The 27,060-nt window shown below is 43.9% G+C and overlaps 1 protein-coding gene across 1 annotated transcript in view; it reads left to right on the forward strand.

Annotated features, from left to right (window-relative positions):
- DNAH9 (dynein axonemal heavy chain 9) overlaps nucleotides 1-27,060 on the forward strand; it is a 515,733-nt gene that overhangs the window by 57,445 nt on the left and 431,228 nt on the right. The window contains exons 7-11 of the mRNA XM_059732606.1: nucleotides 1,868-2,035; nucleotides 5,734-5,850; nucleotides 11,378-11,528; nucleotides 15,532-15,646; nucleotides 24,507-24,575. Of these exons, the coding sequence (XP_059588589.1) occupies nucleotides 1,868-2,035; nucleotides 5,734-5,850; nucleotides 11,378-11,528; nucleotides 15,532-15,646; nucleotides 24,507-24,575 (620 nt within the window). The remainder of the gene's footprint in view (nucleotides 1-1,867; nucleotides 2,036-5,733; nucleotides 5,851-11,377; nucleotides 11,529-15,531; nucleotides 15,647-24,506; nucleotides 24,576-27,060) is intronic.

Consider the following 27,060-nt stretch of genomic DNA (forward strand, 5'->3'; position numbering starts at 1 on the left):
GAGATGGCCATCATTTTCTTTAAAAAAAAGTCTCTGGCAGAAGAGGTGGTAGTGATGCCACTTTTCACTTTTTATGCAATAACCTCATGCTTAGCCCCATGCCCCATGCAAGAACAGGTTCATTTTTTCTTCTACCTGAGGGGCTTCAAACCCAAATCCCCTCCCTCTTCTCAAGTGCCCTAACCACTAGTTTATTGGTTGTTTTGAGGCAGTGTGCTTTACACCATCCTGTAGAAGTTACTGCACTGTGTATAAAATAAGTAAGGTTCCTTAGATCTAAAATCAGGAGAAAGAGTAAGCCTAACTCTAACCTAATGGTTAAAATGCTCATCAAGGTAGGGAGGATCCTTTGGTTCCAATCCTTGCTCCAAGGGCTAATTTATTAGTATTTTATATGAAGAATAATTAAATACCATATTTATCTGAATCCACAATGACCTTGAATTTAAAGACAGCCCCATCCCTCCCCCATTTAGATTCTCTACATGGAAAAAAAATATTAATTTGCTATAGTTTTCTATGTAGAGAATCTAATTATTGGGGGTGGGGTCTTCTTCATCCTCCCACTCCTGCTGCAAAGGGGAAGGCAGCAAGGAGCACTTGCTGTGGGGAAGTCAAGCAGCTTTCCCCCTGTTTGTGCCTGCCCCCTTTCCACGTCTGCTATCTGCCCCTGCCCCATTTTCCCTCCAGCCTCTGCTTCTTGCTTTCTTCCTCTCCTTCCCTTACTCTTGCTTTGTGCCAGCAGGCTCCATCCTCATTCTAGTTTGGGGCATGGAATGCAACCCCATCCCAGCTCCCTCTGTAGCAGCCTTGTGGGTTGTGCACCACTGCTTTGGGGCCAGGCTGAGGCTATGCTATTGTAGCCTCAGGCTACAGCATGGATAGGGCCTACGAGTAGAGCAAGGATATGTGGAAAAGTAGAGAGAGGCAGGTGGGGAGCAGAAGTTGCATGGCAGGGGGAGATGGAAGGATACAGAGGCAGTTGGCAGGTGTTGGGAGAGGCAGGTACTGCTATGGCCCTGACACTGGGTAGGGGCTAAAGCCAAGCCAGAGCAATTGACTGCCTCCCCCACTGCTCTCATATTTGGTTCTAAGATAAGGTGTTTCGTCCCACGTTAAGTGAGGGTTGGGGTGGGGAGCCCCTCATCTTAGAATCAAACACATACGGTAGCATTCTTAAACTTTTTAAGTGTGTTGGATGGGTAAAATCTCATGCTGAAAAACTTTCCTTGAATTTTTTAGAAAGATCACATGACTAAGTGATGTTCTGGATTTCCCACCAGGCATTTCAGGTAGAAATGCTACTGTACTACTCAGCTCTGCAAACTTCTGTCCTTTTTTGGATCTAAGCTGTAGGTATCTAGAAGCATATATTTTACCGACTTCCAGTGAGACTTAACTTTCTAAGGGTCCAATTTTAAAGGTCTTTAGGGTCCTAAAAAGTCAGGACCTGGATCCTTGAAAATTTAATTGGGCTTCTATTTGTATCTTTCAACAAGTAAATACCTTAAATATGGCTTTACAATTAGCACAACCCTTTTAGGAGTGAAGTCTCAAAAATTAAAAGAATACAAACTATCCTTCTGTTGCCCATCCTTCAAGAACTAGAGTAAGTAAACTGCTGGAGCAAAAAACATCTGAAGAACGATGAGATATGAGTACGGGCTAATAGGTTGCACAGCCAACATGAATTGCAGACTGGTTGTGCCAAGGATAGTCCAACTTCAGTGCTTATCAGCACTGAATGTGCTGATAGTCTGTGAAGAGTCAAGGACACTGTCAACATGGTTTCACAGTATGAAACTACTTTGTTATGAAAACTGTTTATCAACATATTAACTGGTTCCTTTGTTAATTGACTCTAAAGGATCTCCTAGCAACTGCCTTGGACATAATGAAGCTGGAAAAGATAGAGTTCAGCGGGATAAAAGGGAAGGCTCTAAGCCAGCAAGTCTTGAGCATGTATGAAGAGTTCCAGGAAGTGTATAAAGTATTGTCAGACCATAGCTACGATTGTCTTGACACAACAAACTTGGTAGGTGTACTGGACTCCAAGACAACCAAGTATGAGTAAAAGCTTTAAACTTTTGAAAAATCCCAGGTCTACTAGAAAACGTATAGCTGTTTTCAATCTCTTCTTCCATCAATATGTCATTTTCTGGTTTGTTTGTTTTCATCCCCAATTAGAAGAATGTTTGTTTTTTGTCAGATGACACAAGAAATCTGGTTTCTGAGTGTACATCTGCTCTGCATTTCATACCTAAATTGGCTTTAACTTAACTAGCTTGGAGGTCAACAACAGGGCAGCTGTAGCATCACAGATTTGTTGAGGGATGTATAAGCCTTCTTGGGAACATTTTAACACACTGACAGTAAAATCAAGGAAAGTATTCCACATACTCCTTGTATCACAGACTTTATACACTGATTGATGCACTTACAGCTCACACTAATATCTAAAGCTCAAGCCAGTATTTGCATGATCATTCATTATCTGGTAAATCAGCATTCAAGAGCCATTGTAGGCATCAGTTTTAGGGTTTAGTTAGAGATTTTATTCCTTAGACCTTTGTTGCTATGTAATGTAGTCTACCTGTCAACATTTCAGTAACAAAGCAAAGGTCTCAGTTATATTTTCAAAAGATATATTGTCCATGGTTATATGCAATATAAAGGGAACTTCTGATTTATCTTACTTTTCACCATTTACCTAACCTGGGGATTGCCTTCACTGACTGGTTTGTAGTTTGCTAGTCTGTGGCAGCTTCTTAGTGGCACTCTTAATTCTGGCCAAGTATACAAAGCTTACACAGCTGCCATGGTGGTGATCAGTGGTATTGTACAAGGGCAGAAGTATTCTCCGAGATCATCTTTCTCAGTCGGAAAATAAATCAACATCTTACCCTCCACCTGGACGCAAGAAGACAAGTTAATACCAATGAACAAGAATGAATGGCAGGAGACATACTGATTAATAAGCAAGTTGCTGCTGTACCAGTTTTACTTGTACTGATTATTTAAGGTATAGCTGCATAGAGAGAATACGTGGATGTCTAAACTGGAGTGTCTGACAGGAGATAGTAACACCCAGTATCTCACTAGCCTGCCCCCTACCCTCTTCTCCCCTCCTAGTGTTTCCAAACTGCTTCCCTGTATCTTATGTGCCATGCCTTGATGAAACAACCTATTTTGCAAGAAGCATCCCAATCCTTAGAGTGTAGTTTCCCTTGGGTCACTTGGCTCCACCCTTTTTATACTTGTCTAGGCCCTGGCCCTCTCGGCCCAGGCCTGCTTGCTCTAACTACTAATTTCAGCACTAGGCCCACTTAATTTCAGCCCTAGCTTCTCAGTAGCAGAGACACAGCAGGGGATTAGACTCTACAGTTGGGGCTCTGGGCCCTCCTGGTCCTCCAGCCTTGAAGGGGTGAATGAAAGAGAGAAAGAGAGACCCCCTTTACCAACAGAGAGTTAATCTCACAAAGCAATGTAAGGCACCTGCATGCAGCTACTTCCCAGGACAGAACTCCTGGCTGTTGCAGCAGCCTTTTTCCCAGGCCATAAAGACCCTACCCTTAAAAGGCCCCTTGCCAGTCCTGCTGGCCCCATAGTCTTCCTACAGTAACAGGGCAAGGGTTCCCCATTGCAGAGAGGATGCAGGCTTGATCACTAAATCTTACATTTAGTAAGTTCAAGTGACATAGTGAATAAAGAAGGGTAGGATGGCTATAGCAAGAGGCACAGTGACCACTGTGTGGTAATCTCTTTGCTGGTAATCAGAGATTACACAGAAAATAATTAAGGTTATCTGGAAACTTTGAAACTGGTGTTTGTTGTCTTTCCTGTGCTTCAGCTATTGTAGTTAGCAAATTTACTAATTTTTGTATGGTTATTATATGAAATTATATTGTGCTTCACTGCATAATAATGCTTTACTCAAGTAAAAATAACAGGCAGCTGTCCTGAGTATTTATAAAAGGAACTATCCAACTTGGTGACTGGGCAAAAGAGGTAATAGTTGCAATCCTGTAAGTCATTGATTATGGTTTGCCTTCTGTAGTCCACACTATTAGTGTGCCTGTGCTGTGTGTGAGATCTCCTGTGTTTGTTAAGCGTTCTTTATAAAGTATGCAAATTGGTACTTTTCCAAACAACTTCTCCACATGGAGGAATTTGGCAAGAAATGGTTACTAATATAATAGGCAGAAATTGCTCTGACATGGACGCTGAGCAGTGTCTTCTGATCTCAGGCCTCTTACATGATTTTTTAACCTGATTTATTCATTTAATAGTTTAAAATTTGAGTCCTACTCTTAGTGTAAGAGTTTCCCATGTATGTGAGAAAACCGTTATCTTAGGCTCCACTGAAATGCAATAATAATAATATAACAATTACATACCACTCGGCATCTTTTTAGATGACTGTTATGCAACTTAATTTTGGTAGCTTTATCTCCATTCTGCAGCTTGAAATTTGACTGTATGCCAAGTCAAATTTTAGTTCAAAACTATTTTACCTTTAAAAAACACAAACCTCAAACTTAGTTTTCTTTCTTAAATTTTAAGGTTTTGTTTTTTTTTAATCTTCAATAAGAAAAGAATGCATAGTGCCTCAACATTGTCACATTTTCAGTATGTTCTAGCAACAAAATTTCCACAACACGAATTTGGTTAAAAGTACTGTATTTTCTTGCATACCATATGCCTCTTGTTTTTGCAATCTGGAATAAAGAAAAAATATCTTTCCTTGAAAATACTGGTAAATATGGTATTTCTGCAGGGAAAACACAGGCAACCTCAGTAGGGTGTAAGCCAAAGCCAGTGGCTGCTCTGTTAACCCTCTAGGTTCAGGATGAGGTGCCCACCCAGGTTGAGAAGTGGGGATAGATGGTTCAACTGCAGAATCACAGCCTCAGCTGATGTCACTGAACCAAACTGCCCAGCCCTGCTTCTGATGCCAGGTGGTCAGTCACAAGTTAGCTGATGACCCAATCCTACAAGAGCTGAACTGTTCAGCCCCACTTTTCAAACTGGGTGGTCAGCCAGCAGTGCCTGCCAAGTCAGCTGAAGGCCCACCCCATTTGAGAAGCAGGGCTGGCCAGTTTGGCTCCAGCAGGATTATGCCCTCAGCTGATGTTGCTGACTGAACCAAACTGCCTGTCTCAAGCTGTGTGAGCCCTCAGCTGACTTGGCAGGTGTTACTGGCTGCCCGCTTGGCTTAAGAAGTGGGGCCAAGCAGTTTAGCTTTGGTAAAATTGGTCCCTCTGTTCCTCACATTTCTTCATTTAAGACATGCACCCAATTCTTAGCAGCCAGGTTTTTGGAAAAGGTGCATGTTTTATGCCAGCAAATACAGCATGTCTGCTTTCTATGTAGAAAGTACATTTGTGGAATTTCTGACCTACAGATTTAATTTGCAGACTCTAACTTAAAAGGAACATTTTTAGCAGCCTGAATGATTATAAAACAATATCAGAGAAGCTATAGAAATGCACATGACAGAAGGAGACTTGAAAATAGTTAGAGCCAGCTCCCCAGCTACTATAAGATAGTGAGGCTGAATTGTAATTGATGGTGCTTTATGAGTTTATACCAACTGAGGATCCACGTCTATTAACTAATGTGTTTTCAGCTCCTAGAATGAGGGAAATGGATTGGAAGTGTGTGCCAGGTAGTGATTGCAGCCATTTTTGTCAAGGACATTGTTTAATAGCTTCGTGTGTTGCCATTCCTTAGGAATTTGAACAAGATGCTTCTAACTTCAAGCAACAAGTAGAAGATATGGACAGAAGACTGGGGACTATTTTCTGCCAGGCTTTTGATGATGCATCTGACTTGGAACATGCTTTCAAGGTTTGTGTTGTAATGAGAGAAAGCACTTTCTTGCAGGAAAAGCTCAAAATAAACTTCTCCTCTGGTTTTGCTCTGTGAGTGAAGGTTATGACGATGATTTGTCTAAAATGCAAACCACTGTTTTAGTTGCTTGCACAATGGGTGCTTTCTAAGGCCCCCTCAACACATGCAGGTAGAGGCACAATGGGATCTAATGTGTGATTCATAGAATAGGGAGTGTGGTGAAACCCTCTGGGGCCGCTGAACGTTTCACACATCCCTGGGGTTGGGAGATCACACCTGTAGTGATCTTCCCACCCCAGGGGCTTCATGCACCCCCAGGGCTGAGAGTCCTTAGCAGTTGTAGGACTTGCAGTCCTGGCTGGGCAAAGTGCACCCTGCTGCTGGGAATTTTGTGAACTGATGGGACTCCCAGCTTCAGGGAAGACCATGCTACATATGCAAATTAAAGCTTGATAACAAATATATTTTTGAGGTCTATCTTTATAGTTGGTTAGAGCTTTTTACTGTTTGATAAGTACTGCAATTACTAAAATATAATACAAAGATTTCCCCTGCAATCAACTTGAGGAAAAAGTCCCTAGTCTTACATTTTAATGCAAGGAAACCACATTAAATACACTAAGTTTAAACTGCTGCTAAAAGGAGCTAAGTAATGGAAGCCAACTATGAAGTTGATTAAATATAGCCTATACGGAGCATGACAGTAAAACACATGGCTCATACAACACCATTTCACATGTTAAGTTACAGTTCATGTTGATTGCCCTCACAAAACGATGCATTCCCTCACATACCCCTTGCACAAAAGGGCAGTCCCAAAATATATGTGATACAGATCTTTCAGCTCCACATCCCTCTCTCAGGCATGCTGTCGATTTTGCCAAGCCCCATTTATGGTGAATGCCCCTCACAGGAAGAATATCCTGCATCATCATCTATATGATATCTGTACGTTCTCTTTTTATTCAGTTATATCTGTTACTTCTTTCCACATATTGGTCATCTGTCCTTCTGTCAGATCTCCAACTAATGTTATCTTATCTTTCTTTCTAATAATATTAATCACTTTCTTATGGTCTTTCAAGTACTCTAATCTCACTCCCTCAAGTTTATTTACCCATATGAAGCTCTTGATCATCGCATAGTGGGCTTGTGGCTGCCATGCCCACAGTTTTTTCATTCTGCCCCGTATGTGCCCCATCTTCTTAACGTTCTCCCTGCCAGGTAACAGCACAGCAGAAACATGCAGTCTTCCCCACCTCCTCTATCTCTTTACAGAGCATACTTATAAAGTAAGTATACACAAAGCTTTCAAAATCTGGTATTCCCCAACCTCCTATTCCCTGGCTTTGTATAGCTCCATTCTGTCTATCATTTCTCTTTTACTTCCCCCCTCAAAACACATATTTGCTTCTATACCCTCCTTATCTGTTGCCATGACGGTAGATATACCACTCCCATGTAAAGGATGATCAGCAAGAGTACTGTTTTCACTGCAACTGCTTTATCCTTGGAAGATAACATTCTACCACTCCATGATCCCAATATCTGTCTCACTCTTATCTCTAAATTCTCTCACACCTTTGTTCCTTTCCCTTTGGCATCCATTACGATTCCCAAGATCTTGATTACACCTTCTACCACCCGGAGCCCAAACTTCTGTAAATTCTCCCAATTCCCCACACCCATCGATGTACTTTTCATCTAATTTAATTTCACCCCTGACACTTCACCGTAGTCCTCAGCATGCTTCGATACCCTCTCAATTGATATGTTGCCCTGACATGTATGTTCACATCATCCTTATGTAATGTACATTTAACGAATTATCTGTGCCAATGGCTCTGCCACATACACAAAAAGATAGGGGGACAGCAGGCATCACTGTCTTACCCCTGTTTGAATGGGGAATGTTTTGCTCAAGTAACCATTTACCAGTGCTCGGTTTCCTGCTTTACTGTATAGTACTTTGACCCATCCTTTCATCTTAGCCAGAAGCCATCCTACACAATACTTCAAACATGACATCACATTTACCCCTATCATAAGTTTTTTCACCAGGGCACCATTTCCTCCCCACTGCAGCCTGTTTCTCACCCATTGTCTCTTACCCCCTCTGACCCTCACTGGCACACTTTTGCATTTTCACAGACTTGCATTCTTGCATACTGGCTTCTATTCCATCCAGGAAGAGCACAAAACAACTGCAGACACTCCCTCTGACTGAAAAAGGGTGTTTGTAACTGAAAACTTGCAAAGAAGAATTGTTTTTAACGATTTTAGTTGGTCTAATAAAAGATATCAGATTTAGCCAAAGAACCTCTCATGTCCTTAGACCAGCATGGCTACAACCAGTACTGTGCTCCTGTGTACCCATCAATCCAGTGCTTTTACTTATCATCATCGTCATCACTGTCCTCACCTTTGTCCTCATTCTTTTTGGACGACTTCCTCTGAAAAGCCTATGCCAGTCCCCTCTCTTCTATATGAGGTTCACCATCTCTTTCCCATTGTTCCCTTCTGTCTTTCTGCAGTACCAGTACATTTCACTCAGCCTCATTTTAATACAGTCCTCAACTGTTGGTCTGAGTGCCTTTTTGTGAGCAGGTTCCTGGCCTTCCACAGGCATACCTGAAGCAAGAGACGAACTGGTTGAAGTGGGCTGTTGGGGCCCCTTGTTGTTTGGTCAAGTGTCCATAGAGGACTGCTTCTCTGGTCAGGATTCTGAAACCTGTCACCAGCAGAAGGAATACATGTACTTTCTTCCACACCTCCCTGGCATATGGGCAGTCCCAGAAAAGGTGGTCAGTTCTTTTTGCCTGTCACTGACAGGTTGGTCTTGGACAGTTAGATGGACCTTTCTGCTCTGTGTTGTTTCTCCATGCCCATACAGGGAATGCCCAGTGGGCTATCTGCCAGTTCAGGTGTCTGTGCTCCTTCTGCAAGTCCTTGTGGAAGATTTGCTCCCATGCAGCCTGGCAGTTGTCACTAGGTAGTAAGTCCATGGGTGATAAGATGTCTCTTGCCCTTACGACCTCCTGTATCTTGTGGTGGTTCACCAGGGTTGCTAGAGTCGTGTCATGCAGCTTGTAGTTTTCCCGGAAGTTTTCAGGACCTCATAGAACCACGGGTACACTGTGGTCCACAGGCTCCTGTTGGTTGTGTACACTTGCCACTGTCGCAGCAGCTGCCCTGCAAAATACTTGACAAAGTAGGCTGTTTTGGATTCTGCCCCTATTGCCAGTTTGCAAATCTGGCTCATGTACTTGGCCTAGAGGAAGAGCAGGATGTCTGACATTGCTCTTCCTCTGGACCGTTTTGCTTTGTACAGCTTGGTCCTCACTACTTTCTCTCACACATGGCTCTGTACTGATATTGCTCCCATTTAACAGGATTTGATGTGCACCAACTGATCAATGTATATTTTTTAAAGAGTATTTCGCAAAATTATTTTCTTGATGTTTTTATTATAAGTACATGATCTAATGACTGGTGTCCTGGATTGGAACTCTGGAGCACTGGTTTAATTGTCGAGAATGCTGGTGACTTAGGCAATTTGTTTCATTTCTTTGTTTATAAAATGGGTCAATGATACCGACTTTGTGTAAAGTGCTTTGACATCAGTTGATGAAAACCACTGTATAAGAATATTGGGCTGTTGGGTTTTTTTCTTATTATGACACTAACATATTTTGTTAGCTAAAAAGTGTATTTTCAGTAAATGAAAACTTTTTTGTTTATTTAAAAAGCCTAGCTTGGGGAGTGAAAATTTTTTAACATCATTTTCAATAACATTTTTAAATAAAAAAGTAGTAACAAAAGTCATGAAAAATCAAACTTTAAAAAAATACTTTTTAATGACAATTTTGATTTCAATATTTTTCATTCAGAGAATTATTAGTGTTTCATTATTTGTATTCGATATTATGAGTATTGAAATGTGAGCCATATGATGGAGAAAGTTTGAGAAGTATTTTTAGAAAGAAGGGATTTCCTGGAAAAATGTGTGGTGTATATAGTGCAATAGGGGACCCTAGCCCTGGGATTGAGAAGAAGGGGCCAGGGAAGGAAAAGTGGCAGGGCCCCATTAAGGCCAGAGCCTTTGTAGCCCAGAAAAGGGAATGGTTGCCTGCTATAAGGAGGGGACCAGTCAGCACAGAGGGTGTGGAGGGGCCCCTGGTTGTCAAGGGAGATCCCAGCTGGACAGCAAGGGGGCAAGTAGCTGGTAGTAGAGACATGAGCAGATACCCAGAGAAGGGATGAGGCCAGGCCCTAGGCCAGGGGCTCACACTTGCAAAGCTCAGCCTGCAGTCAGTCAGCTGTAGGGCCCAGCAGGGAGAGGAGAGCAAGAAACTGAACCCACCTGCACTCAGGGAACAGGAAGCCCAGTCAGGTGACCAGGTGGGTGGAGCTGAGTGAGATATAAACTCTCCCCGGGCCAGAGGAAGGGAGCTGGCCACAGCTGTGGAGTGAGACAGCCCTGTAGGGAGACAGGGGTGGGAACTCCACTGGCTGGGATATCTGATGCCTAGAAGGAAGCATTTGCAGAATGAAGAAGCAAGTGCCTGGGAAGTACTGAGAACCTCCATTTTCCCCCTTTCCTTTTCTACCTGTTGTAATGCCTTGGAAGGTTCCCAGAATGGGATACAAAAATCGGAAGGAAGTTTTATATTCACCCTAGAAGAGCCCCCTAGTGGGGTGAGGCACTCCGTGTGCCCAAACAGACTAAGAACTGGTTGTGGTGAGACCAGAGGGGCCCAGGGAAGCAGGATACCCTGAGGACCGCAGGCAGTCTTAAAAACACAGTGCGGGCCTGCTTGCTGTTCTCTTTTTTTTGTTGTTTTTCTGCTCATGACAATAGGAACACCCAGCGGACTGGGTTGGCTGTGAGGGGAGGCAAGGAGCTTGCAGAGCAGAGGGCCCCGCACACTGAGGGTTTTTTCCTTTTCTGGGCTTGCCTTGATGGTCTTGGGGGGTGAGAGACCAGGGAAGGGGGCCAGAACTTAGACTGGCCAGAGCCTGGACAAAAAAGAGGAAGACTGAGACAGACTGAAGACATGCATGCCTGGTGATCCACCTACTGGGAAAAAGCGGGGGGCAGGAGAAAGAAAGAAGGGGCAAAGCCTCACACAGCACTGCTTGACTTGGGGCTTGGCACAAGATAGGGAGACAAGGTGCCTACAGCCTAGCCTTAGATTCCTTAAAGACAGCTTCTCAAAGAACATCTTAATTAATACTAAGCTGTGGCAGGTGGGAAAGAGAAAAAGAAAAAGGGGGCCAAACTAGGGGACCAGAGTAGGTAGCCATGTACTGCCATTCCCCCCCCCCCACCCCCCGAGGGGGTGTGCCCAGTTGTTTCTGGAGGAGCACTTTATTACATACAGATTTAATTTTTTCCCCTTATTGTTCATGGCATTAAGACTTTCTAAGGAAGAAGTTCATAGAGACCAGGGCCTGATGGAGAAGGTGGTACAGTATAATGATTTTTTATTGTTGTTGCTTTTCTGTTTATTTCTGTCCCTAGTTGCTGGATATGTTTGGAAGCCTTCTGGAACGTCCACTGATAGCTGCTGATGCTGCTGATAAATATCCTTTGCTCATTACTATGTTTGACAGAGACCTAGAAGATGCTAAAGTGATCTACTCTAGGCATATTCAAAAGGAGATGGAGTTAGGTATGCATTTTTACTGGTGCAAAATGATTTGATGAGAAACCAGAGTGAATGACTTTTGCTTTTTCTTTTCTTTTTTAACATTTTGGCTTTTAATTAGAAAATTAAATTGTCATTTTTGAAAGCTGTCCATTGCTTATAACTCTCTATGATGATGTAAATGTTCAGAAAAATCTTTTTTGTCAAAAGGACATTTTCTGTTGAAAATTGCTTCAGGGGAAAATTTGTGGTCAGGACTGTAGAACATCCACTTTAATAGTCAAGAGCTGTAAAAAATGTGAAGAAAATAAAGAAATTCATGCATGCATATAAAAATTAAGTAAAATGTATATATTAAAAAAAAATTCCTTTTAAATCCACTCTGGAAGTGATGTATAATTAGGTTTATGTCCAAATAAACTGGGACACCCAATAAGCTGGATGTTTCTGCCATCATTGGATACTACCTTCAATATTTAGTGGGACTTGGAGAGTGGTTCACAAAGGCCCTAGATGTTAATTTCTACAATTTTCCCTGTAATTTGCAAATGCACACTATGCCAATAGGCAGTCTGTACTATGTATTTTAATCAGTCTATGCCTGACATGTTTGGTTTTCCATATGTAATGATACCAGAAGGACATAGAGTTCTATCATATTGTCAGGATCACAGAGTAGCTTTTTGAATAACACCCCAGATCATACCACCTGAAGGGAATGAACCCTGGGCTTCTTGGTTTAAAAGCATGAGTTTCCGGTGTTTGAATTAAAGCAGATTCTAACCTTTGGTGGCTATGAAAGACTTAAATCCATGTAGACCAGTGGTTCTGTAGCCCAGACTTGAGGCATCCCTGGATGGACTTGAGGGACTCCTTAGAAAATGCTAGCCCTTAGTTTTCAGACTTTTATTTATGTATTTAATTATTTATTTTGACCACGAATAATAGTAGAGCTATTTTTCTGTTGCAAAGAACTCAGAAAGACTACACCTATGGATTTTTTTTTTAATTTTTTCATTTGAAATCTTTGGGTTTATCTTGGGAATTCTGTTTCACCCTGGTTGAGAATCACTGGTACAGGCACCCCCCGCTTATTGCTGTTTCACTTAGCACTATTTCATTATAATGCTTATTTTAAATTGATACCTGATTTCACTTAGCGCTCAGTGAGTTTTGTTATAACACTCATGGTCACCATCTTGTGTCATTAAATACAATTGCAGTTGCCATCTTGGGTCATCAAATACTTCTGGTTTCGCTTAATGCTCATTTCACTTAATGCTCATTTTTTCAGGAACCAATTAAGAGTGCTAAGCGGGGGGTGCCTGTATAGGCTGCCACTAAGAGAGGATGGCGACTTACAATGTAAGTTTGTGATGGTGCTGTGTAGCAGGGCATTAAGATGTACCTGCTACTTAGGGCCGAAGAAGCCTGGCCAGGGAGCTCGGTAGGTCAAGCAGATCTACCCAGCTGCAGGTTGCTGGGGTAACAGCATAAGGAAGTAATTGGCCACACCTGCTGATGTCACTTGACCGGCAGGAGACAGGGTTCTGGGACATATAAGCCCAGGCTGTAGCTAGCGGACACACGCACCCTCTCTCTGGCAACTGAAGGAGCTCCTGCCTGCTGAAGCTACTTGAGACTTGGTGCTGGCTGCCTAGCTCTCTCAGTACTGCCTGCTCTGCTATCTAGGTGCTACATGACTACAGGGAGTCTCCCAGGTACCTAGAATAGGGGCATGTTACTCTGAGTGGAAGTTTATTCCCTTTAAGGGGCATATCACTGTTGTTATTGTTAGTCTTTAAGTTATTGCCTAGGGGCTTGTGTTTGTGTTCATGTTTACCCCAGAGAATCGGGATGAGGCTGGAAGGGGAGGTTTGAAGACCTCATTACTGCCTAGAGAGAGGGCGTATGATTTGGTAGAGCCCAGTGTCAGGCATAGCGCTAGAGGGGCACAGCTGGAAGGGCGCAGCGAGCCCAGAGCACCAGAAGGGCGCAACCAGAAGAGCGCAGTGAGCCCAGAGCACCAGGAGGGCACAGTTACAGGGGCTCAGTGAACCCAGAGCACCAGGAGGGTGCAGTTACAGTGGCACAGTAAGTCCAGAGCACCAGGAGGGTGCAGTCAGAAGGACTCAGCGAGCCCACAGTGCCAGAGGGGCACAGGTACAGGGTTGGATGAGTCCATAGCACCAGCGGGGTACATCCAGAGGGGAGCAGCACCCATAGCACCAGAGGAACACAGCTAATGGGGCACAGAACCAGGTGCTCGGGAGAGAGGCATAGAGTCAGGCATCTGAGAAAAAGGCACAGAAAGCCAGTCACTAGAGAACTCGGTGCCTGTGTGTTACAGAGAGACTAGAGGGCTCAATGCCAGGGGCGTATAGAGTTGATGATGGTAGTAACACCTGCAAGGCATGGGGCACATGCAGGGGAGGTCGGAGTGCATATACACTGCCCAGTATAGCTGGGTGCACAAAGGGCAGCCTCCCACCTAATGAACAACTTAATTATTTACTAGCAAGACGTGGCAGGCGAGATAGGCCTCAGGACAGCCCCCTGTCACATGCTGTAATTACTGTATACTTTCTTCATTTTTAATGTTCTAGGACAGGAAACAATTATACATTAAGGAAGAGGTGGGAGTGATATAGCTATGATGGGGCAGGAATATGCTAGAGGCAAGAATTTTTGTAGGTGATGTCTTTTATTGGACCAACTGCATGGTTAGAATAGACTTAGACTCGTAAATGAAAAATTTTAAAGGCTCTTAAATTATAAGTATGGCACATTTTTAGAGTACTTGTATACTGTTATTTACCTCTGATTCCTTGTTTGATGATTGCAAAGACATAATACATCTTTTTTTATGCCAACTGAAAGAGGCAAGTGAAAAAACAGTGTGTCTAGCATTGGATAAAATATGGGGAATGAAATCTGGGCTCCCCTGCAGTCAGTGTCAGAACAGCTAGGAGGGTCGGATCTCATCTCTGGTATATATTTTGCAAATGGTTCTAAAACAATGCAAAGATTTGGTGGTATTTTGTAAAAGATGTACATATGCTCAGCCCTGTGCTGCTCCAGATTTGTACACTTAGCTTTCAGCAATGCCGCTGCTGCCACTGTGTCTTAATTGCCAGCACAGTGTAAGGTTTCTGTGCGTCAGAAAGGCTTGTAAATTTCCTAGCCCTGGATGCAAGTCAGCTGCAAGCCAGGGGATCAAGCAACCTGCTTAGACAAAGAAAATCTGTTTCATATAAAATTGGAGGCACAGACAATTACAATATGCAGTGGCATCTGGCAATGCTAGGTAATGGCAATTCTTTCAGCATTTGTTGACTTCACTATGGCTGCTTCCAGATGTGGAAACCACCCCCAAAACGGCACTTTAAACTTGGTGTGCTCCCGCACTGAGCCTAGCACATTCCCAGAAGAGGCATCACGTTAGTTGGACCCAGCTAGCTGAATATCTGTATAGATCACACACTTCAGTGGGGCACTTTTATCTAACAACTGATTGAATCAGCTAATTGATAAATGCACCAAAAAGCCCTTCTAAAGCACCTGATCTATACAGATGCTGGGTTAAAGTAACGTGCTGCTGCTTCCAGTAAAGAGTGTATCCCCCAGCACAACACGTCCATCAGTGCCCATTGTTAAACAGAATCTTTGGATAGGTTGAACTGTGGTTCGTTATCAATACAAATCTCTCCTGGGACTCCATGTTGCAAATACAGACTTCCTGTAATATTGCTATGTCATCATCACCAACAGCATTCATTATTAACAAAACAGAGCAAAAGATTTCAACAGAAATCTTTAGGGTTTTCCTAGCAAGCTGTTAAATTCTCTCTCTGCCTCGGAGACTACATCAATATATCAGAATGCTTTGTTTAAAGTGAAATGCTAGGGAATCACTGAAATATTATACAGGTAAGTTACTGTCAACAGAATCTTTGCAGTCAGAGACCATGTAAGTGTAGAGTTTAGTAATAAGTACCTTCAAATCCTCTCTAATTTTCTTTCCCAGGCTACGCCCCTGTACACAGGAACATGCCATTAGTTGCTGGGACTTTGCGTTGGACTCAGGAACTGAGGGACCGGATCCAACTTCCATTCAGTAATTTTAGGCACATCACACATATGTATGTATCTTTATCACAGGTAACCATTTTAGATCTAACTACTAGATAAAAATAATTTATCATATGGAAAAGTAAAATGTACTTCTGATGTGAAGAAGCAGTTATAGTTGTGGTTTCAGCTTTCATGAAGTCATATTTTTATAAACTTATTCATTGGATTTGTTTTGAAGTGGTGATAAGGTACAGTGGGAGAATACATAGGATTTTCAGCTTTCACATTGGCCTTAGGTTGTCAGCGAAAATTATTGGACATCTTCCCACTATGATATACAATGGTTTGGTCTGTATTCTCTGCTCACAAGTGGTTTAAGACTAGAATTATAAGGGTTGCTTCAAGTTTGTGAAGGGCAAAGACCTGCTGGATTGTATTAAATTGAGATGGACTGGCAGAGCTTTGTGGAGTTTCAAGAACTGGAATAGCGGGAGTCTGGAACTGAAGGGTATTTTTACATGTTCTCCAGGGTATTTTTACTTTGGTTTGGGATGCAACACCAGATGAGCTGCATTAATTAAAAGCACCTGCACATTATGTGTGTCACAAGCCCTGCATGTCCCTGTGCTGAAAAAATGGCGGTGGGGCACTTTGAACTGAAGTTCATTGAATGTGTTTTATTTCAAAGCGTCCCATTGCCATTTTTTCAACACAGGGACGCAAAGGGACGCTGATACACGGGACTTGGAAGGCTGCTGGTGCACATCAATTTTTGTGCTCCAGCAGACTTGATTAATCTAGTCTGCTCCGATGCACTGGATTTCCAGCACATCAGAGCAGGCTCCCCGCACCTCTATATGAGCCCAAAGTGCCCAGGTAGAACTTTTTACCAGGTAATTTGTTCAGTTCACAAGCAAATTAGAAGAATTAAAAGCAGTCATTTTCACATATAAAGGCTGTCACGGGATGGAGTCCTCCTGCAGGATGGCCGTGATCTCCTCAAGGCCCCCTTACCCTGCCAAGTTGGCCCAATGGGCACCCTCGATTCTCGCCTGCCATGTCTTTGATGGTAAATATATAGTAGGGAGGCTGTCTTTATGTCACCTTGGACACAGTTTTGCTGTGCTCTTTGACCCTGTGGGCTCCTGGACCCCTTGTAGGTCCCGTTCTGCAATGGGTGTTTCGGGGCACCCTAGCCTCAACCACCCCTTTACCATGCCCCAAGCCTCGCAGATGATACCAACATTGTTTGGTCTAGGCCTTGTTGTAATTTGGCCCCCTTGTCCTCCCTGGGCTCTCCGCCGCCCCATCTTGCTCTGCGCCTCACTGGCGCCTGGGCTCTCCGCAGCCCCTGTCTCACTCCGCACCTTCACTGGCCCTGGGCTCTCTGTGGCCCCTGTCTCGCTCCGTGCCTTCACTGGTGCCTGGGCTCTCCGCAGCCCCTGTCTCGCTCTGCGCCTCACTGGCGCTCGGGCTTTCTGCGGCCCTGTCTTGCACTGCGCCTTCACTGGTGCTCGGGTCAGTGCACCCCCAAATGCTGTGCCCTCTGTGGTGCTGGGGTCGGTGCACCCCCAATGCTGCGCCCTCTGTGGCACTGGAGTTGGTGCACCCCCAATGCTGCGCCCTCTGTGGCACTGGGGTCAGTGCACCCCCAAATGCTGTTCCCTCTCTGGCGCTGGGGTCAGTGTACCTCCAATGCTGTGCCCTCTCTGGCTCTGGGGTCAGTGCACCCCCCAATGCTGTGCCCTCTCTGGCGCTGCGGTCCCCAAGCTGCCATGGGTCCCCTATGAGGCCTCCTCGTTCCCCTAATAGCCTCCCTCAAACCATTGGTAAACAAAATACAAGCTCCTGGGCTATAACATAAATTTCAGCCGCTCGGCTATAACCTCATTCAAACTGCACCGGGGTGCTCTGTCCCTCACCAATATTAGAGGCTGTACCTGCAGTCAGGCCTCTCCCTTTTGCTTGCTCTGGGAGAACTCCTTCCCCCTTGGCTGCTGACAGGGAACTGCCATCCTGACCTCAGCCCTGGGGTTTATATGTGAGCCAGGCCCTGCCCCTTCTGGTCAGCTGGCCGCTGGCAGGTGTGGGCCACTAGCTCACTCTGGTTGCACTGATAACCAGCAGCTGGAGCTCCCCAGTCACTGCTAGGGCTCTTTCCCCAGCAGTTTCCAATGCTTAAAGGGAGCAGGGCACCTAAGTGCTCTGTGACAAAGGCAAATATGAAAAAGCCCATGATCTGTTTATGTAAGCATATTTCTTGTTTATTATAAGCCATCTGAGAAAAATACACTATACATGTGATGTTTCCATACCCTAGAGCACCATGACTGTTTCTAGACCAGGGGCAGGCAAAATACAGCACATGGGCCAAATGCAGCATGCCAGGCCTTTCTATCCAGCCCTTGGGGCCCCTAAAAAATTTAGAAAATTAATATTTATCTGTACCTGGCTGCCTGTCAAAGATGACAGGAGCTCAGGGCAGTGGGACCCAGGGGAAGCTGCCGGCAGGATCAAATGGCTGCAGAAGCAAGGTCCCTGCCCTCTGCCCCCCACAGCCAGAAGCCCTGTGGAGGGTGGAGCCCCGGCTTGGAGGAGCGCTAAGGGGGAGGTTCTGCTTGCCATGGTGGGGGTTGGTGGGCAAATCCTCCCCTTCTACACATGCCGCAACCCTCTCCAACCATCCTCTCCCCACACACTTACAGCCCCCTGCAACCCCATACCCACCCACACCACATATCCACACGCACGCCTACATGCTCCCTCACACCCACATCCACACCCCCCTACAAAATACAGGAGTAAGACTTCATTTTAAGCTATTGTGCAATCACCTCCATGTACACTACACAAACACTTGTAAATCACGACAGAACCATTTTTTGAAATCAAATAATGTATTTTGTAGTAAATATTTGATGTTTAGAATATCATTTAGTATTTTTCTCATTCCGAGATGGCAAACCCTTGCTGAAAGGAGTATCTCTGGGGTGTCAAGGGGTGGGACTTCCGGTCCCAAGATGGTGACCAAGCAGCAGGGCACCTGTCAAGGGGTGGGGCTACCCTTGCGGCCCTTGATGGCTTGCTAAAACTCGGTAAGCGGCCCTCTGTCCAAAATAATTGTCTGCCCCTCTTCTAGACACACCTGATAAACCAAAAACAAAAAAAAAATCAAAAGTCCAATAAAACATGTAAGAATTGAGTGATATTATGGTTTTGGTTTATGAAAGTTGAAAGAAATCCATCAGCATGACTTTGGAACTCAGAGAAAATCTGATTGCTTACTGGAAAGAGATGCTTTTTATGCTTTCCTTGAAGATATGTTATTTCCATTGCTATGTACTGCCACTATATAAACATCTAAATATACTATTATTATCTAATAATAAAGATGCTGGCATGGTGAAAATAGGCTATATATGTAGGGCAGCAGGGCTCCCGAGTCCATCACATTATATTGGAATTTTAGTAGAACATGCTGTGAAGGATGGCCAGATTTGCATTTTAGGCAGATTATCCTCACTTCATTTAACTCAGCTAATAACCTGCCCTCCAGTTGTGGGTGAGAGGATATTTGAAGCTTGAAAGAATTAAAAAACAAGATTTAAAAAGGGAGGAAGACAGGCTGGGTCAGGCTACTGGAAATAGGATAAGATCTGCACGTTGCTGAGATCTGACCTAGTGATGTTTATATGTCAATATCATTACTGTAGGGTGACTACAGTGTTCTTTGCAAACTTCCTGTGAAGGTTGTGTATGATGGGGAATGGCTTTTCAGTTCACTCTGCATGAAAATTTGTCTGCTCCTGTACAAAAATGTTCGTGTTTTCATTGAAAACTCCAAACCTAAAATATTTTTCATAAAATCTGAACATTTTTGAAGAAAGAAAATCCACAGGAACAAAAATCAGTACTTGCAATCTCATCTGAGTTACTAGCAGCCAGTTTGCTCTAAAACTAGCATCCTGCAGGCCCAGATGCCCTTGAGACCTGAATTTACCTTACCAGGAAAGTGTCTTTAGGACACATTGGGCATGTCTACACATGCCTCTTTTAAGCACGCTTAGGCTAGAATTGCCATTTTTAAGGCGCATTAAGGGTGCATAGATTCATGGTTGTAGGGTCGGAAGGGACCTTGCAGATCTTCTAGTCTGACACCCTGACCTGGGCAGGAGAGAAAACTGGGCTCAAATGACCCCAGCTAGGTAATCATCAAGACTCCTCTTAAAGACCCCCAAGGTAGGAGTCAGCACTACTTCCCTTGGAAGTTGGTTCCAGATCCTAGATGTTTACATGTGTGCATCCTTAATGCACCTTATAAATCAGGGGTGGGCAAGATGCGGTCCGCGGGCTGGATGCAGCCCACCAGGCCTTCCTATCTGGTCTGCGGGGCCCCTAAAAAAAATTTAGAAAATTTATATTTATCTGCCCCTGGCTGCCTGTCATGTGGCCCCTGATGGCTTGCCAAAACTCGGTAAGCGGCCCTCCACACGAAATAATTGCCTGCATAAAGCAGGTATCCAATTTAGGTGCCACTAGCTAAGTTGTATTAGCACAAATGTAGACGTGCTTATGCTCATTAGCGCGGTGTGCGTCAATGGATACACACACACTGCATCTATGCGCATTAGTGCATCTGCATGTACACTAACTCAATGTAGCTATTCGCACCTAAATTTAATGCTCGTTAATGCACATTAGCATGTCCATGGGTAGATGCATGCCTTAATGCACCTTAACTAAAGGCGTATTAAGTTTAGGTGCACATAAATACACGTGTAGACGTGCCCATTTGGTAGATTTCTGTTTTCCTTTATTTACCTAAATTAACCCATTAACCCAGCTGCATAAGTGGCTTTTCTGGTGCTTATGAACCATTTGCTATTCTATTGTCTCTGCACAGTGAATGCATGCATCTACTTACATATGTTCATATACAAAAGTGTCTGGTATCTCATACATGTTTTCAGCATGCTGGTTCTAACACTTGTGAATGTTTCTGCTGTCTGTTCAGTTTGAGACACTGCAGTATTTGTTATTGTGTATGTATGTACTAATGCAGGTAGTTTTCCTAATGTAATCCTACAATGCTCTATCCTCCTGTCCTGATGTGGGGCAACACTGGCTCTCTCATGTAAGACCTTGTAAGTGGGTTGCTTAGCTTGCTCCCTTCTGCAGGCAGGTTTGCTCCCTGAGAAGCTCCTCAGCCAGGTCTGCCAAGCAAAGCAGTCTCTTAAACAAACAAAGAAAACAAAATCCTTCTCTTCTTTCCCAAATACAAGGAGGTGAACCTGTTTTGCTTTGGCCCCTCCTTGCAACATGCTGTTCCACTCATAGCTTACTTCCTCCTCCTCCTCCGCTTCTGAGAGCTTTTAATGCTCCCAGAAGTTACTCCCTCTTTATCCAAATGCTCTGCAGTTGTGCCTTCTCAACAGGGCAGACTGTTCCTTCTTCAAGGGACAGACCACCCTGTCACATTCCTACTCCTCCTGCTTATGCACATTCCAAAGTGTTTTCTCCAATCTCCGCTTTGTAGATGAGAGAGATGCCTCTCTTTGATCTGTCCATTTTAATGATCCTAACTGACAGACTAATGTAGAGTTCAGGAAGTTCTTGCACCCCATGATGTCCAATTTCAGGCATTACTGTGCAGACAATCCAGGGGTATGCTCAGAGTTACCATATAACAAAGCCCTTAGCTTTTTCAGAAGTTAGGCTAAATGACAGCATAATGTCTTCAGTTTGTGACCCAATAAGAGATACAGGAGTTGATAAACTCCTGCTCTGGGTTGTTTTTCAGGATGGAAGCTCACCTAAATCATTCAAATCTTTGTCTTCCATTCTGTTCAGTTCTTACCTGCCTCAAAGGTGAATTGTTCTGGAAATAATATCTGATAGGCAGGATCCCAAGTGCCTAGAGCCAAGGCTCATATCTGGTTTCTTTGTGAATCACGCAGAACTTGTTCTCAGTTTTGTCCTCAGGTTTTCCACTATGAGCCTCATGCTCCCACCATGTAATGTTTGCTCCTCTAGGGGGAATAAGCTTACTCCAGGACAAACAACAGAACAGTAACTCCAAGTAAGGAGGGGAAGGGTGCAGCATTATTGCAATTCCACTCAGTACAGCTATGCAGCTATTAATCTTCTCTACCTACTAGACCTCAGCAATTGATTCTCAATATCAGGACAACTGCACTCAAGTGACCCCTGGCTGGAGCACAGATGCATAGATTAGATTTTACTGTACATCTCTGATGTAGGTTTCCTTTCTGGAAAGTAGTTTGGGATTCACTTTTAGGGTATAATACTTTTGTTTTAAAGTTTGAAGGCAATCCGTGAATCAATGTACAACTCAGTAATTCTTAAATATAAAACTTGTGAATTTTTACCCCACCTCACTTTTTTTTGGCTGTCTAGATTAGGGGCGGGTGATTATTTTGGGCGAAGGGCAGCTTATTGAGTTTTGGCAAGCCATCGAGGGCTGCATGACAGGCAGCCCAGGACAGATTAATATTAATTTTCTAAATTTTTTTAGGGATCTCGTGGGCCGGTTAGAATGGCTTGGCAGGCCACATCTGGCCCCCGGGGTGCATTTTGCCTACCCCGGTGTAGATTAACAAAGGTAAAACTATAAAACTTAATTCTCAGAGTTTGCACAAATGTAAATATGAGCTAAACAAAGGCAGAGGCTAAATTATAAGTTCCACATTAAAAGAATTACTTACAAAACCTGCCCCTGTTTGATAAAGTGATCCAGAATTTTTAAAAATGCAGAGCTGGGTGAATATGTAAGGAATATGCAATACCAAGTGCCTGTGCATGCCCCAGCAACACATGGGATACTTAACATCAAAATGTTTATTCATTATTATTCTATGAGGAGAAAGTCCAAATTTATCTTTCTACTACAGTAACCAATGGATAACAAAGAATAAATGAAAGAAAAACACTAAAAACCACTGTGTGTTATGTGTGCATGCACACTGTACTGCTGTTTGGTAGTGAATAAACTGCTTAGCAGCTTCAAGGTCCCTGATACTCCTTGTATTCTTGAATCAGTTTAGCATAGATTGAATCCACCATCTCTGGAGCCTCTGGATAAACTCAGTGTGCTTGTTTTGTTTTGATTTGTGGGCTTTTTTTCCCATTCCCTCAGCAGGCTCTCAGTGAAGGACAGACTTTACTCTGGTTGAAAGAAAAGTCATCTGAATTCCCTGAAAAGTCATCTGCCAGCAAGAACCAAAGCTCACCCAGCCCTGATCAGTGTTTTTAATATGACCGTCCCTTCCAGTCTACCAGACCCTGCTCCTGTTCACAGAGAGTTCTCTCCAAACAGTCCCCTTTGGGTCCAGCTACCACACACCCTCCACCCTGGTTGCTAGGATAGTGTCCACCCTTTCCAGCTCCCACCATTTCCCATTATGCATTCTTAAGAGGGTCTCACTTACCTTCCCAAGATGGATGTATTTTCAAAAGTTCCCTCATATAGTACAAGGAGGTTACAAGTACATCACTTAAATATGGTGAAGCTCAGAAGGAGCTGAGGAAATTTGTGAACATTGCAGAGTATTCCCATTTTTGCAGGGGCATGCAAACAGACAAGAGTTCAGGACTCGAAAGTTTTTCTAAGCTGCAGGAGTGTGGGTTGTAGCCATGTTGGTCTAAGGATACAGGCAGGCAAGGTTCTTTGAGTAAATATGATATCTTTTATTAGACCAGCTCAAAACTTAGCCTTTCTAAACTGCAAAACTCTATTAGACCAGGTGCTTTAACACTGCTGCTCAGTATGTAAATGTATTTAACTTAAACCTGAGCAGTTATTGATAGAAAAACAGGGCTGGAAGGGACCTCATGTCCAACCTCTGACTCAGAGTAGAATCATCCCTGTCTAAAGTGTTGTAGAGAATTGTTTGTCTAACCTAGCCTTAGAAATTTCCAAGAATGGAGACTGAATAGCCTTTGTGGGTAGCCTATTCCAATGCTTAATTGTACTCATAGTTAGAAAGTTCTTAATATTCAACCTAAATTTCCCCTTCTGCAATTTGACATGCTTTCTCCTAGTCCTATACTTGGTGGCTGCAGAGAATGGTCTATCACCATTTAATGTATGGTATTCCTACAGGTATTTGAAGACATATCAAGTCTCACCTCAGTTTTCTTTTCCCCAGACTAAATAATACCAGTTCTTTTAATCTTTCTTTAATAGGTTATGCTTTTTAGATATCTAATCATTTTTGTTGCTGCTGCTGCTGTTATTGTTGTTCTCTGGACACTCTAATTTATTCATATCTTTCTTGAAAAATGATACCCAAACATTGGACACAGTCCTCTGGGTCAGGCCTCACTAGTGTTGAATAGTGGGAAAATCACCTCCCTTTATTTGAAAATCATGTTGATTAATACAGCTCACTATGCTGTTGGCTCTTTTTGCAAAAGAAGTACACTTTTAGCTCGTATCTAACTTATGGTCCAGTTCCTTTTCTGTAGTACTGTAGACTAACCAGTCATTCCCGGTTTTGATCTGTGCTTGGTTCTTTTCTGTCCCAAGTCAGGGCTGTGCACTTGTCTTTATTTGATTAAATTCTGGAACATTTCTCCAGTTTATTACAGTCATTTTGAATTGTAATCCTATCTTTCAGTGTCTGCAACTCCAACTTGGTTAACAATATTGAAACAGTTTAGAGAGGATAGAAACATAACCAATTATTATTAATAATATTACAGTTGCACTGCCTGCAGAGCTTGAATGTGCTTGCATTTCAGTCTTTGAGATTACAGCTACATAGAGTATCTTTAAATGTTAAATGTGAAGGCATGAAATTCTCTTTTACAGAATTCCCAAAGTTTTAAAAAACTGTTTAAAGTGCTTAGCTAAGCTGCAGTTTTCTTTCAGTGTATAACACTTCTTGTATTCAATTGTGTTAACAGATGCATGGAATCTGTTGAAGGAAAAAGAATGAAACAGAAGTATCAAGATATAATACAATTGCTAGAAAGGTAGGTGTTCCTTCAATAACTGCCTTTCTTATGGATTTTCAAAGGCCACGCATCCCAACAGTATCTGAGTACTGTACTTAGACATTCCAATTAGCAGCAGTGGACTTTGGAACAGAATTCTAACTTTCAGTCAATTTGTTTTTGTGTTATTAATCTTACTTTATCTCTAATCCCTGTAATCACAGTATTAGCCTTTTAGTGATGAAAAACACTATGTTATTTTGGTTTTCATTTACTTGTTCCTTTGGAAGTTTGTATTTGGTAGGTGAACACTGGAGAATCTTATTTTAATCAGGTTCCAGGAAATGTGATGCTCTCCTCATTAAAGACTCTTTTATGTTAATGAGAAGAGTCTTCTAATGGATGATGGAAAATAAAGTAGAAATTTTAATTACTGTGTAACTTAAGGAAGTAAATATTCCCAAAAAAAGACATTTTAGGATGAACTCTGAAGCTGTGAACATATGTTAAATCCATAATGTTACAAAAACGGGGTGTCTGTGTATTCACAACAACTATAGCAGGGGTGGGCAAAATACGGCTTATGGGTCGAATCTGGCCTACCAAGGGATTTTATCTGGCCCATGACAGGTCTCTCAGCCCCACCCAGCCAAGGCGCAGGGGACGGCCTGGGCTGTGGTGCATGCAGCCATCCCGTTGCCCTCGGGTGTGCGGTGGGTCTGGGGCGTCATGGCAGCTGGTCTCAGCTTTCCAGCAGTCCTGGTGGTGGCGGTTCCTTGCGGCTGCCACTGCTAGCGTCACTGGTGCCTCCAGACACAGCCCTGCTGCCCAGGCACCTTGGCCTGTCCATCTTGCACCCACCACCAGGGGTCCTGGATAGAGCAGGCAGGTGGATTCTCCATGGACACCAACCCAGGACTTGTGCAGGTATGGTGCACTCAGCTGAATGGATAGAATGGAGCTGTGGGTGGATGGGGAGTGGTGTCTGGGAACAGGACACATGGGGCTGGGACCTTGTGGCAGTGACAGTGTGGAGCCTGGAGCAGAGCCACAATCCACTGCCTGCATGTCCCTGCGTTGGGTGATGGTTCTGCAGGTAGGGTCACGCTGGGAGTGGATTACAGCTCTGCCCCAGCCCCATGCTGTCACTGCCCCAAGATCCTGGCTCCAGCCCTGGGTGGCTCCATCCCATCCACCTGGGTGAGTGTGCCTTTCCTGCATGGGTCCTGGGCGGGTCTCCGTGGAGACTCTAGGACTGGGACCAGAATCTCCAGACAGTGACAGCATGGGGCTGGGCTCCAGGGCCCAGCCACTTACGGAGTTTTGGTAAGCTGTCATGGAGGGGGAGGGGGGATGATGACCCAACCCATAACAGCTCACCAAATCTTCTTCAGTGGCTTTCCAGCCCAAATAATTGCCTACCCCTGATCTGTAGAGACACAAAAATGGTAGATCCACCAGGAAAATGTTCCCCTTTCAAAGAGGAATTTCTCTCTAGACCCGTGTTTTGTTGCACCATATGACAGTTGCATGTAGTTCTGTAGTTGGGTCTTCTAGTCCTCCAGCACTCTCTTTTCTCTTTCCATATGGGTGAGAAGGAGGAGGAATGACTGATTCTTTTAGGGCTTTGGCACAGGTTACCTTTAACTTGTCATAAAGGCATTTAAAATGAGAGCAGTCATTAGTTAAGGGGTGTTAAGACACCATAAGTACCCTCTAAGGGCATTTATACTCGTGATACGGGAGTGTGTGTGTATGGGGGAGGGGTGCTTTAAGTAGAGTGGCTCCGAGAGCCGTTCTAATTAAAGCATCTGGAGTGTCACCTGTGTCAGTGTCCTTGTGCTGAAAATTGGTGACGGGGCCATTTTAACTAAAGCTCATCAAACAAACTTTAGTCAAAACACCCACGCCAACCATTTTTCAGCTGGGGGACACTAATACATGTGACACTGGAGTCTTTTGGAGCATGGTAATTACCATGCTCCAGCAGACTTGATAAATTGAGTATGCTACAACATGTTGTAATTAGAGTGCATCGGAGCAGCCTCTTTGCTCATGTATAGGTGGTCCAAATGTTTCAGAGATATGCCACTACAGCTACAGCTGAGGTTTATCTTTGATTTGTTTTGCCCAGATTATTCCAGGGTATTGTCTGGATCAGGGGAGGCCAAAATATAGCCCGTGGGCTGTATCTGACCCTCTAGCCATTTTATCTGGCCTGCAAGTCCTCTAAAAAGTTTTAAAAATTGTTATCTGCCTGTGGCTACCTGTCTAAGACCAGCAGTTGCAGGACCCAGGAGGAGCCGGCGGCAAGACCCAGGGACAGCAGGACTCAGCAGCAAGGCCCACCTGGCCCTGCCTCATCCCCAGCCCCCAACTGGAATCCTCTGCCTAGCAGAGGCTTCTGGGCTAGCGACCCTGGGGCTGTTCTCCCACTCTCCCTCTGTCCAGGAGGTCAAAATCAGCTACAAACAAGGGGAGGGGCTGGGCTGGCTTCTGGCCATGCAGCCGGAAACCACGTGGT

Source organism: Alligator mississippiensis, chromosome 8 (genome assembly GCF_030867095.1).
Source record: "Alligator mississippiensis isolate rAllMis1 chromosome 8, rAllMis1, whole genome shotgun sequence".
Classification (NCBI taxonomy): Eukaryota; Metazoa; Chordata; order Crocodylia; family Alligatoridae; genus Alligator; species Alligator mississippiensis.